This window comes from Sceloporus occidentalis, unplaced genomic scaffold (genome assembly GCF_023333645.1).
Source record: "Sceloporus occidentalis isolate IW3139 unplaced genomic scaffold, rSceOcc1.0.p SCAF_13, whole genome shotgun sequence".
NCBI classification, from domain to species: Eukaryota; Metazoa; Chordata; class Lepidosauria; order Squamata; family Phrynosomatidae; genus Sceloporus; species Sceloporus occidentalis.
The window spans coordinates 11,842,540-11,855,652 of NW_028316993.1; the positions used below are offsets into that span (position 1 = coordinate 11,842,540).

At 45.3% G+C, this 13,113-nt stretch overlaps 1 protein-coding gene across 8 annotated transcripts in view; it reads right to left on the reverse strand.

Moving 5' to 3' along the window:
- MACF1 (microtubule actin crosslinking factor 1) overlaps positions 1 to 13,113 on the reverse strand; it is a 257,008-nt gene that overhangs the window by 117,229 nt on the left and 126,666 nt on the right. For 5 of the 8 annotated variants that reach the window (XM_089478295.1, XM_089478296.1, XM_089478294.1 and 2 more), the window contains exons 30-35: positions 12,996 to 13,079; positions 12,391 to 12,498; positions 11,934 to 12,032; positions 10,804 to 10,956; positions 10,511 to 10,599; positions 9,732 to 9,867 (exon numbers count right to left, since the gene is read on the reverse strand). In XM_089478295.1, the coding sequence (XP_089334421.1) occupies positions 9,732 to 9,867; positions 10,511 to 10,599; positions 10,804 to 10,956; positions 11,934 to 12,032; positions 12,391 to 12,498; positions 12,996 to 13,079 (669 nt within the window). Of the gene's footprint in view, positions 1 to 837; positions 6,205 to 9,731; positions 9,868 to 10,510; positions 10,600 to 10,803; positions 10,957 to 11,933; positions 12,033 to 12,390; positions 12,499 to 12,995; positions 13,080 to 13,113 lie in introns of all 8 variants that reach the window. The other 3 variants (XM_089478291.1, XM_089478290.1, XM_089478288.1) reach the window with 1 other exon arrangement.

Here is a 13,113-nt window from a genome sequence, read left to right on the forward strand (position 1 = left end):
CACAAATACACACTGCTTCTATGAGAATAACAATGAGTCCCCCCACCACCATCTGCATACTTTCTCTCCAGACTTCATTTTTATAAATGATTATTTTGTATAGCTTTCAAAAAGTTCTCCATAGTAAGACTCTCTCCTAAAAGGGGCTAGCAAGGCTTTTAACACCCCTCCATGTCTAATATGCAATTATTATACAGTATTTTTGAGAAGCCCTCTGGCTGGCATTGACATTTGCAGAAGTCTCTCCCTCATTTCCTTTTAACTTCATTATTGAATCATCACTGCTGTGTGACTGCAACATGGAAGATACTTTTACAATGATATTGCATTCTCTATACATCTTGTACTTTATCTTCTGCACTGGAACTTAGACCAAAAGGCAGGGCGGGAAAGGTTATTTAAATAGTTGATGTGACAACATATCAACAAAGCTAAAATAGGCTTGCTGTGACAAGACCACTATGGGCCTCTGGAATTTATCTCTTCTAAATGACATTTTTATTAAAAATGAACGAACATCATAGCAAAGAGTCTCCATCAGACCACCTTCCTCTCTCTAAGAGTGAAGGAGAGTAGATGCAAGTTAGGATACATGATGGAGTTGTCCTGCCAACCTCCTCAATCTTTCCATTTCTCCCAGAGCTAGCCATGAGTGAACATGAAAGTGTTTCTGTATCAAAAAGGACTTTAACAACTGTTTTCAAACATGGCAAACTGCACGCCACTTTGCGGCTTCTTCCTTTTGTCTTCAGGGAAGAAACCCTCTCACTTTGGCTACCTCCTAAAATATCCCTAAATGTCCCTGACGTTGCTGTACTTGAATCAGGTCAAACCTACCTTGGCAAGTTTGGGAGCTTCTGGCCATCTCTTGTCGCCATCTTCAACCATGCAGGATCCTTCTTCATCGGCATTCTCGCTTTCTCTGGTCATTTTCAGGGCTGCGTCTGGGAGCTTGGGTGATGTTCTAGCAGAAGAATCCCTCTCGCCTTCTGGAAACCCATTTTCTTGCAATGACTGCTCCTCTGGACCAGGCATATTGCCTCCCTGAGAGTCAGCATCCCAAGTCTCCTCTTCTTCCTCAGCCATCGGCAGCACTTTAACATCAACATTGACATCTCCCCCAATCACCTCTTGGATGGTATTCTCTTGTAGAAGAGAGGATATAGGAGAAGAACCCCTGGGTTCAGCTTCTAGAATGGCCTCTGTCTCTGAAGGCTCAGAGGATTTTGAGTCATCTATGCCCATTACTTTGGATACCTCATCATTTGGAAGGCATGGCTCTTGGGCCTTTTCTTGAGATCTTTTTTCTTCCAGCATATCCTTCATTTTTATTTCTGCTGTAGCTGCCACTGATGAGGAATTTTGTTCAGATCTAGTCTCTTGTTCAGCTACCTCTCCCAACACATCTGTCTTTGGGATAATGCTCACTTTCTGGTCATCTGTGATATTCTCTTTAACTCCAGCTTCTTTCTCCTCTTTTCCAAATGCTTGCTGATCCAGTTTCTTCCCATCCACCTGTTCTAGCTTGAGCAGATTCCTCACCATCTTGCCAGAGATTTTCTCCTGGAAGGATACTTGGACGTGAGAAGTCAACTCACCTTTGATCCTCTGCATCAAGTTTTCTTTAGAATCTGGGATAGGAATCTGGGAAGGCCTCTGCTGAGAAGATTCAGGTAACTTATCATGTTCTCTCGTGATGGCAACCTGCTTTTTACTCCTTTTGGTTTTCTTCTTCTTTTTGGTGGGCTCTACATCAGCACTTTCTGAAGCATTGTGATCTTGACTTCTGAACTCATACCCCAGTCTTGGCTCTTCAGTCTTGGTGTCTACCAACAGAGTTTCATCTGAGGCCGGCTTCTTAGACTCTTTAAGCTTGGCAGGTTCTTCAGAATCAATGCCGGTTTTCTCATTCTCTTGTTGACTTGCAGGACCAAGTTCACTGGAGGCAGACATCTCCTGAGATTTGAAGCAGATGGTTCTCTCAGCTTCACTGAGGTCAAGAGTTGTGCTATCACTCTCTTTTTGTTTCTGGTCCCCATTAATCCTCTCATTCTGCACCACATCTTCCCATTTCCTTTCAGCCACTTGATCACTTCCAGTTTGCTTTTCAGCCTCTCCTCTCCAGAGTCCTTCCCGCCTCAATTTGTTTTTCCTCTTAATGTCCTTTTTCTGGGCCTTCAGTTGCATGGCTCCAACTGGATCCAGCATCAAGGCCAGCTCAGATTCCAGTTTGCCTTCTCCTAAAAGTTGCCTAGATAAGCTATTTTGGACAGAAGTAAGAGGAAGGGAGGGTAGCACTGGGTCACCAGCCTCTTCCTGCATCTCCTGAATTCCTTTGTAAGAATCAGTAGTAGCCTCTTCAGATATCTTGGGGTCTGTTGCTTCAGACACTACTGATTGTTTCACATCATTGCTGTCAGCAGAATATTTGCAAATGTCCAATACTTCAGTCTTTGAGGTACCGTTCTGCAGCAACGGCTGTGGCTGGTAACCATCATGCTCTTTCACATCATCACTTCCACTGGTTACTGGAGAACTTCTTTGAATTGCACTGGCCAATTTCTTGCTGATAACTCCTATTTCAACTGCCTCCTTCAATGTCACTCGTTCTCCAATTTCGGTACTGACAATCCCTCCCCTTAAGAGCTGATTGACAGCAATGGCTTCGGCCATGTCTTCATCCACCAACCCAGCATCCAAAGCAGCGGCCAGAGACAATCTTTGGCCAGTGGAAGGCTCTATAATGCCACCAGTCTCCGCTTGGGTCTGCAACAACCTCAATGCAAGTGTGGGCTCCACCTTTCCAAGTTTAACTGCCTGTGGACACAGAAGCACATTACCGTTCCTTTCGTCTTTGAGGTCTCGAAAGGGGACAACCTCCAAATATCTCTGTCCTGATTCAACATCAATTTTGCTCTTCCTGACCAGTTCTGAGTAGGGAATCAACTGACAGCTCTCTGGATCAACAATTGCATGCTTCATTTCAGAGGAGATCACTGCTTTTTCCATAACCGGCTTGGGTAATAATCCTTCCTTCACTGCATTAGTCAATGTCATTTTCTGACCAGATGCCGGGTCAAATATGCTTCCAGTTGAGGCTTGTATGCCTTGAACTTTGCTTTGAAAATCTGAGCTGACCAATCCAAGGGCTACGGCTTGCGGTAAGGACATGAGTTCTTTTGTTTCTGGATGAACATACTGACGATAACACACACTTTCTGCCTTTTTGAGATCGTCGTAGAGCCCTTGGTCAATCAATCCATGCACAATGGCATCTTCTACTGAAAGTCTCATGCCTGTCTTGTGGTGAAGGATCCCTCCCTCGGCTATCTGCTTCATCAGGACCTGAGAGGCCATTTCCTTAGACAGCAATCCCTTTCCTACAGCCTGGGGGACCATTAAAGGTTCTTTGGTTTCAGGATCTATGATGCCACCTATTTCAGCTTGCAAAGAGATCAGTTTCTCTTTGGTTGCACTGTCAGTGCCTTTCCCCTTAGACGCCTTCTCTAGTTTCTTGAGCTCTTCTTGGGTGGGTCGCTCCACCAAGCCAAGCTTGGAAGCCAAAGTGACTGACACTTTCTTGCCGCGCTTGAAGTCAACAATCCCACCAGTGACCACTTGCCCTTCCAGGATCCTTGCAGAAGTTTCCTTATCCAACAAACCAACCTCCGCCGAATCCTTGATGGAGTAAATGGCTTTGCTGAGTGGATCGATCACTCCACTTATGGCTTGATCAGAGGCCAGCACTTTTTGGAGAAGCTTCTCGTCCATCAGTCCTTCGTGGATTACTTCTTCAGTGGTCAACGATTCGCAGGTCTCAGCATCAAAGAAGCCACCAAACATTTTCATCTCGCCCATCAACTTGATGGCTGTGTGACTGGGCACAACTCCGCAGGCTATAGACTCATCCAAGAGCATCTTCTTCCCCGTCTGTTCATTTATTATGCCACCGTCACATAGTTGTGTTATCAGTGTATTCAGAGTATCATCTTCCTCCGTGGACAATTTGGGAAATGTCGACATTTCAGTCTGATGGGAATGAACTACTCCTTCTTCCACATCCAGCCGTCTTTCCTTACTAAGTTCATCTGTAATCTTTCCTTCGGCTTGATAAAGGAGGGTTTCTATTGATCCATTTTCTACTTTCTCCATATTTAGCCAGTTAACATCAGAACCTTCACTTGTTGCTGCAAGAATCACTTTTTCCAGTGCATTCTTTTTCAAGTTTTGCGAGTCCTCCATCATCTCCCATTTATCAAGAGACATGCTGGTTTCTTTTTCAATGCAACTTCTTCCAATTTCAGAGACTCTCTCTTGCTCTTCAGAAAGTATTGTCTCTTCTTCTGCTGGCTGTTTGGCCAACTTATCATCTTCCAGTCCCATCTTCACGTCTCCCAATTCTTTCTCAGTGCTAGAAGTTTTTAGGGATTTACATATTAGCAGTTCTGTTTCACTTCGCTTCTGCATTGTTATTTGTCCTGATTCTCTTTTGGAGTCATCCATTTCACTTCCAAAGTCTCCCACAGAATTCACCTCCTTCTCTCGCTTCTTCACATTCACGTCCCTTCCTACATTTTGACATATGGTTTCCCTTTCATTCTTTTTGGCAGATGGACAAATGCCTGATGTTGGATCTTTCTCAAGCTTTTTTTGTGATGCTGAGAAATTCAGTTCAAGTTCTTTCCAGGCCAAATTATTACAGGATTCTGCCTCCACAGCTGCAGCCTTCCTGTCCTCCACAACCTCCCAGCCTTGAGGTTGGTGTTTGCTTGCTTCTATGGGTTGAGAGTAAGGCACCTTCTCTATGGTGGGCTCAACAATTTCAGCAAGGTGGATTACCTCTTCACTTGGCAGGAGGAGCAATTTTTGGCCACTCTGGGTGTCAACATAGCTGTGGGTCATCAAATAGAACAGCATTCTTTCTTCACAGCTCCTTAACAGATCCTCACTCTGTTCTCCATGATCCACTGGGCTATCTGAAGATGGGATAGTCTTTTTCGATCTGCTGGTTGGTGCATCTGCAAGGGGCATGTTTGGCATGACATCAGGAAGGAGTGTTGATTTTAATTTCTCGGCAATATCTTGGCTCAGGATCGCACCATCAACAGCCTTCTGCCAGGGCACAATCTCTCGGGCTTCTGGTATAAAGATGGCCTCAATGTATTGCCTCTGGCTTAGGAGCTTATGGGCCAATTCGGAAGACAAGATGCCCTGATCCAGCGCAGTTGCCACTGTGAGGATCTCACCCGATTCAGGTTGCAATAGACCCTGAAATGACCAAAGAGATTCCAAGACCACCACAGCCATTCTTGATGTCATCAAGTCTTTCCTCACAGCTTCATCCAGCGACAGCCTTTCTCCTGTCACTGTATCGACAATGCCGCCTGTCTGCAGTTGCCGGACCAGAAGAGCACAAGCCAGATCTTGGTCAATCAAATTATGTCTTGCAGCCTCTGCCACAGTCAACCGGTGGCCACTCTTAGGGTCCACAATGCCACCAGCAAAGAGCTGGGCTTCCAGTAACCGCACGGCTACCTGTGTCTCTATCAGTCCTTCCTGAACCGCACGAAAGATGTTGACTTTCTGGCCTGACGTTAGACTCACCATCCCACCTGCCAGCTGCCTAACTGGAAGCAACCTCAGCCCTGTCTCCTGGTCAAGGATGCACTGCTGCAGCAGGTCCTTCAAGCCAATCTTCTTGGCTGAATTGGGGTCGATCAAAGTCTTGCAAGAACTCAGGTAAGTGTCCAGTTTTTCATGAAAGTGAGTGTTAACCACGCCTCTTAGCAGAGCCTCTTCTAAGCTGATCCTCCCATGGCTGGAGGGCTCTCTAAACCCACCAGTGAGGAGCTGCACTTCTGAGATTTTCAGAGCAACACTTTCGTCGATTGTCCCATCTGACATGGCAGCCACAAGAGGAAGAAGTGGCTGCCCTTTAGGGTCACTGCTGTCCACCAACTGGACCGCACTCTGCAGCTCCTGCAACTCTTGGTAGGTCCTAATGTTTATGATGTCTCTTGCTAAGCCTTCTGAAAGCGAGAGTTTTTCTCCAGTGCTGGGAACCACAAGGCCTCCTGTGACCACTTGGGTTTCCAGGAGCAGGAGGCCTGTTTCTTGGTCCAGGAGGCCTTTCTGCATGGCCCCCGAAACATGGAAGACTTCCATTGTGCCAAGGTCTAGCACTCCTGCCACAGTCTCCGTTCCCTAGAGAGAAGAAAGGAAACAAAAAAATCAGGACCAGAGAAACAAGCAGGAAGGTGTAAGATGATTTTAAGATACCCCAGGTCCAAGGATGTCTCAGTCTTTTAGGGGATGGTGAAGACCAGGATGGAGAGCAGATGCCCACCCACCACCCCCAACCCCAACCCCCAGGTAGGAAACGCATATAATTCTTGAGAACAACATCCAGATTATGGATGGATGGAAGACTTTGGTCTTGACAGTTGTTTCAGTCAATCTAGCCAAGCAGGGGATGGCATTGCTGAGACATTTCGGACATTCACCAAGAGCAGCAGAAGCAGAAATAGTGATCCAGTGGCCATGTAGTTCCCCATAAAGATGACTGGGAAAAGGAGAGAGGCAGGAAGATGGAGACAGAGAAAGAGAGAGATACACTGGGAACAACAGCCATGCATTTGCCCTCAACAAAAGGAGAAGAGACAGACGGCACAAAACAACCACAACACTGTTCACCTACACAAAGCACAGGAAATGGGAGGGAAGGAGATACATGTTTACACCCAAAGGTTCGACTAGTTTCCCATAATATGAATGGCTAGAGGACTTGCAAAGAGACAGGGCAAGCTAGCTAGGAAATGGCAGGCCCACAGAGGAAGATGCAGCCATGCTGCCAAGCTGTTTCTGAGCACGCTAAATGTGGCATCCCAAGTTTCCTCCACCCGATCCCACCCCAGCTGTGTCATTCCAGAAGGCTTTGAGGCCCAGATTCAATTAAACATGAAAAAGAACTAGAAAAGCCATGTTTGGGAGAACCTAACAAATATTTCATCTAATTGCACATGCATACAGAAGAAAATGTTAAACAGATCATCTTTAGGAGGCAAATCTTCAGATTTTATGATCCAACGAGGCCCCCTGAATATGCCTCGTACCTTCTACAGAAGGTAGGACCCAGATCAATAGAATCAAGTTATAAGAAAGGTGGTTTTTGACTCAACATTACAAACAACCTCCTGATAGTAAGAGCTGTTTGACGGATGAATGGGTTACTTTGCTAGATGGTGGACTCTACTTTGCTGGTGGTTTTTAAACAGAGCTTGGATGGCCATCCCTCAGGGGTACTTTAGTGTAATATTCCTGCAATGGCATGGCATTAGACAGAGGGCCCTTGAGTCCCTTCCAGTTTTTTGATAGTATGGTTTTGGGAACAAGTGCAGGTCCTCTATGATACAATGATTGGGACTCCTTGACTATCAAGATAGAAGCTGAAGCCAATTTATAGACAAGCACTGATACCTCCTGAGAAAGGATTATGCTCTTTCTAGTGTGGACTGCAGCCAGGATGAGGCCCTGATGGACATTCGCCTGTTTCAGGTCAAGATTACCTTTGGAATGGTCCTCAAAACCTCCTAGTATCACAGTTAAAAACTCCAAACATGCACATTCAGGTATTAAAACAAGCAAGAAAGAGGAAGGGGGAAATCAAAGAGGAGGAGAAGAAGAGTCATAAAAGGCTTTTTATTTTGTTTTGTTTTACTTACCAGCATTGTGGGGGTTTGCCGTGAGCAGTTAAAGACAGAGCCTTTATGGAGCAGCTCAGCCGTAGGGCGCACACAGTGTGTAAAAGCTGGGGGTTAGCGTCCGGCATGCGACTGTTTGTTTTGCACAAAAAGTAGAAAGAACACCGCACACACATACACACTTCTAACCTCTCCCCCCCCCCCCCGCCCCTCCAATCTTTCTTTGGTGCAGCTTCCATATTGTTAGTTATAAAAATGACAACAAGGAGAGAAAAAAAGTAAGCAAGGATGGCAAGTTAATCTGAACACAGTAACTCAACATGAAACACAAATCAAACAGGGACACATCATGCTCAATGCAGCAGAGAGAGCTCTGACATTATGCTTGTGTTATATGTGTGTATCTTTTCATAGGATGTGCAATTTCTTCTACTGAAGGCATCATTTGGAACCGTACCATCATCCTCAGCCAAGGATTGGAGGCTTTTGCTGAAGGTAAACATGTTTTAAGACTTTCCCTGCAAGGCTCCCTCCAAAAATGAAGCACCCAAACCAAACCAAAAAAAAAACCTTCATTCAGGAGTTAAGTCTCAATTATTAAGGAGAAATCCACTCCCCATTCTGCATTACATTCTTGTCTCTTTATTCCCAAGGCAGGAATCATTTGGCCCTCCAGATGTTGCTGGACACTATCACCTGCAGTTCCTCAACAGCTGGACAGCCAGACAATTCCCACCTTTGCATTATTTGCAGCTCTATTGCTTCAGATGCAGCAGTGACCCTTTGAAGCTGGACAGACACCATTGCATCCCACCGTTTCCAAATAAGATACAATAGGAATCAAGGCAGGTGCCTCAGGAGCCTTTGCTTTTCATGAGAGGAGAGTATGCCATATCCTTGAATGAAAACAAGGGACTCATACCCCATGTTGGTCTCTCAATTGTGAAAGCCAAGATAATGCAGCCTAAAGGTGCTGTAGCAGAAACATCAACCTGGTGGCAACACCGCCATTTAAAAACAGTGTCTTCTGTGTATGGGTGTCTCCAAAGGAAAATCTGCCAGTGCTTCGAAATGCAGGTAGCTAGCAAGCGTTAAGGAGAAAACACAACTCCACAGAGATATGCATACTGCATGGGACACATGAACAATACATTCAAATACACACAATATACAGTTGTATATATACATCCAGGTAGTACACCAGAACAATAACAAACCAGGGACAGAGGTAGGACGGATGTTCATAGACATTTGGTTGAGCGCACAAGGGGCGAAAGGCATAAAGTGGGGGCTCAGAGGAGCGCAGGAGAAACGGATGGAAGGAAGGTCCAGTTTTTGGTCAAAGGAGGATCTTACAGTTGGAATAATGTGGGACAACATGGTGGGAAGTGGGAGAGAGAAGTCCACTTTCCTCTTGCATGCTTCTGGTTAGAAACCTGAACGGTACTTCAGTTGTTTTAACTGGCTTTTTTTCTTTTTCCCTCTGTGAATGTACCGATTTATTCCTCTGCCCATCAAACTGCTGCCTATCATTCTCATTCATTCTTTCTTCTTTTGTTGCCTATAACACTTGGAAATTTCTATCTGCTCTTGTGATAGGGCTGGAAAACATGATGCCTTGCAGGTGGGTGCTATTGGGATTCAAGCCCCAGCAACCTTGGTCAAAATAGCAAGAGTGCTCTTGGGAGCTGCAATCTAATAAGATCTAGAGGGTTGCATAACTCTCATCCTTGCTTTCAAGCCATGTTCAGAGCTTCCAATTTTTGGTGCTGGAGATCAATGTTAATTTCTAACAATCAATATGAACAGCAAACCTGGAAATGTTAACAACCAGATTATTCTCTTCAGAATTTGATAGAGGGGGGCAAAATGGCTTGCATGAACTTCTGAAAGCCAACAGGCTGAGTGCGTGAAAACAAACGTGCCAACGGAGAAGAGGTTTGCTCTCCCACAAAACCCCCTGGGATAGGAACAGGGCAGGTGTGGGGAGATCCTGTGAAGGAGGGAAAGAGAGGAAGAGGAAGTGGCTACCTTGTGGGCTGTCTCCTGAGCCATGTGGCTTTGCAGCTGCTGGAGCTGCTCTGTGGATTCGGAGCAGAGCTGATTGTACGTTGCCTGCAGGACATTCAGCTGGTCCGAAATCTCTTCCTTCTCCTGGCCAGAAAGCCTGCAAAGGACACAAGGCAAGATGAGCAAATTTGGCATTCTAGAAGAACCTTGCCATCAAGGGATCAATGCAGTTCAATAAAGGATGATTCAAAAAGAATGGAGCAAAACCAAATAAGAACAATTTTACTTCTGCACCGTGCTTTCTGGATCACCCAATACTTCCTACTCTTAGCAGCAAGAGCTTCCCCAAACCTTGAGCAGAGGGCCTTCTGTAGCTACTTAAGACAATTTAACACAAGTATCACTCTTGCACTACAAGACTTGTTCTTCAGATTTGCACCTTTACTTTTCTGGGACAGCGTCTATGTATCTTACAGTTCAGGGAGGGGGATTTTAAAATTGCTATCTTTCCACTTTGTTCCTTGCTCTCCCTCCTTTGGGAAGAGAAAACACTCCTACTTCGATATATAAGGGAAACCATTTTGCTATGCCATTGTATTTAATGGGACTTGAGCATCCACCAATTTTGTCATCCACGGGGGACCCTGGAACTAAACCCCAGCTGATAACAAGGGCCCACAGTAAATAAATAAAAACAGCAAGTGTCCTAAGGCCTCTCAACCACTCTTGCCAGATCAAAACCCATCCTAAGCCAAGCAATTGCATTTCACTTGATTCAAGGTGACCTCTTCCTGACTTACTTGTGGCTATGCTTTGCAATGAAGATCTGCATGGTTTTGATCGCTTCTGAGACCTGTTCCTTCTTTGCAGCCAGTTCCTCATTAAGAACCTGAGGACAACAAGGTTGTCATGTTCAAAAGAATAAGGAGAATGGGTACACACCAAAGAAACCTGAACATGGGAAGAAACTCAAGGGAAACAGACTGGCAGATGTGGATAGACCAGGTCAGCAAGACTGCTCTAGGGCCCACATATAACAATGAAGAAAGCCCCAAAACCTAAGTGATGGACACATACACGTGCCGCTATGTACCTGCTGTTCCAAGATGGACTTCTCAATATCACCCAGCTCTTTGCTCTTTGGTGGGATGCTTTTGAACTGCGCACTTTGCTTAAAACTTGTGACCCAACCCAGGAGTTCCTTCACCTTGTCCACACGCTCCTGCTTCTCTTCCTCCACAACTTTCTGCAAACAGGAACAACAAGAAAAGGATGTGCAACGCTTGTTACACTGGCACATGGGGAAGCCTTTTAACTAGTGGGAGCAAATGCTTCTTAGTCTCACAGGAAAAAAAAATTAAGAACTGACTGCAGGTTGCCAATCTTCAAGACCATGCCAAATTTTGGCTATGCTGTCATGATGCCACTGAACGCTCACTAACTGACATACAGTTTCAGTAACAGAGTGAGGACAGTGCAGATTGTGTAAAGGAAATCACTGTTAATCTGCCTTGACAATCCAAGGGCGAGGGAAGGACGTGCAGCCAACCCAGAAGATCAGAAAGCTGTATCTCTGGGAACAACCTCTCCACAGTGGACCTTAGGCAAGAGCAGGAACTGTGCGATCCTCCAAATGTTGTTGGGACTACAACTCCCACCAGGCTTACCCAGAGTGGCCTACTGAAGAGTAATGGGATTTACACTCCCAACAATAGCTGGAAGGCTACAATTCTGGTTTAATGAGAGGAGACTATGCCCAAAGTGTTTCAAGACTGGCCTTCAGTTTTCCATTGTAACTCAGCATAGACGTGGGTGGCCATAGAGGACTGTTTCCACATTCTCTGGACTTCACAGAACTTGGAGTAACCACCAGAACACCTCTTCTAGGAGAATAGTTCTCTATTTCTGGCCTTTGCAGGTGTTGTGGGACCCAGAAGAGTGAAAAAGGGAATCACTGCACCTCCTGGAAACCCCTGGAGATGTGGTTCCCCATTTTATAAATGATGTTTATGATGTCTTGGGGTTGATAGGCAGTTGGGGTTGCGGACTACACCAAAGCAACCCATGTGGATGGCATGACTCCCCACAGCTGCTCTGCACCATCCAACACACTCCTAAATGTTGCAGTCTTATTCAAATTCGCAGAGAGAAAATAAACCCAAGATGATCTAGGAAACCTCAAAGCCAAGGATGCAAAAGAATCTTTGTGAAATCCCTCCTCACCTCTTCTTCTTCTAGTCGCCGTAGGGCGTCACTGATGTACTTCACATGTTGTGTGGTCAGCGTCACCAGGGCCGTGTAGCGCGTCCGTAGATCCATGAACTGGGAGAGAAGGAAGAAGAAAGGGAGACATAGAACCACAAGGAAGATGGATATCTTTTTGTATGCAGGTTAAGGGTGCATCTATACCAGAGACTCCCAAATTTTGGTCCTTCGTTTGTTTTGGACTTCAATGCCCAGAAGCCCCAACCAGCTTGGCCAACAGTCAGGAATTCTGAGAGCTAAAGTCCAAAGCACTTGGAGGACCAAAGTTTGGGAACCACTGATCTACACTGTAAAAACGATGCAGTTTGGCACCACTTGTGCGTCAGCTCCTTGCCCCAACCTTTGGCCTGGTCTAAAAGCAAATAAATAAAAGAAAAGAAAAGAATGGCAAAGTCCATTCTGGGCCATGCCTCACCTCTTGCGTGATGGTGTCAGAGGAGGAAAGCATGCGCCGGCGTTTCACAGGGGACTTCTGCTGCGATTCCACAAAGGCACGGTACGTCATCAGCTGCAGCTCATAGTCCTGAGAATAGAAACACGGGCAAAATGGGAGGTCAGTGGGTTTCATTTCCACTATTTAGTACTGTCTAAAATGAAAAACGCCCATAGGTTGCAAAGTGCTGCACTATATATTTTTGTTCACCAAACAGATACTTTTTAAAACTGCTTTTACTTCAACAGACACATTGACATTACAGTTTAAGAGTATTTCAACGTGATAGCCATACATACTAACATACCAAACCCTTACTTCACATCCTTATACAATCTCTTCAAAATAAATTCCTTTTCATTTACCTTTCCATTTTCTTCTCTTTCTTTCCCATTATCATCTGTCTCCCATCCCTTTCCTCCTTTCAACTCTCCTCAATCCCATTCCCCCTTCACTTATCTCTGTTTTTAATTTTCTGATGGCCTTGGATCCCAGATCTGACAGCAAAGGAGGCTATAAAGCAAACCCCAATCAAACTGATCAATGCCAACATTTCCGTATTGGCTGCAACCGGGACATTGTGTTACCTTGACGGCCGCCGAATATTGTTGAGACAGTTTCTGACACTGGTCCAGCTTGGCTTGATTTGCCTCTATTTCAGCAAAGAGGGCCTTCAAATTGAACAACAGATAAGGCATTTGTCAG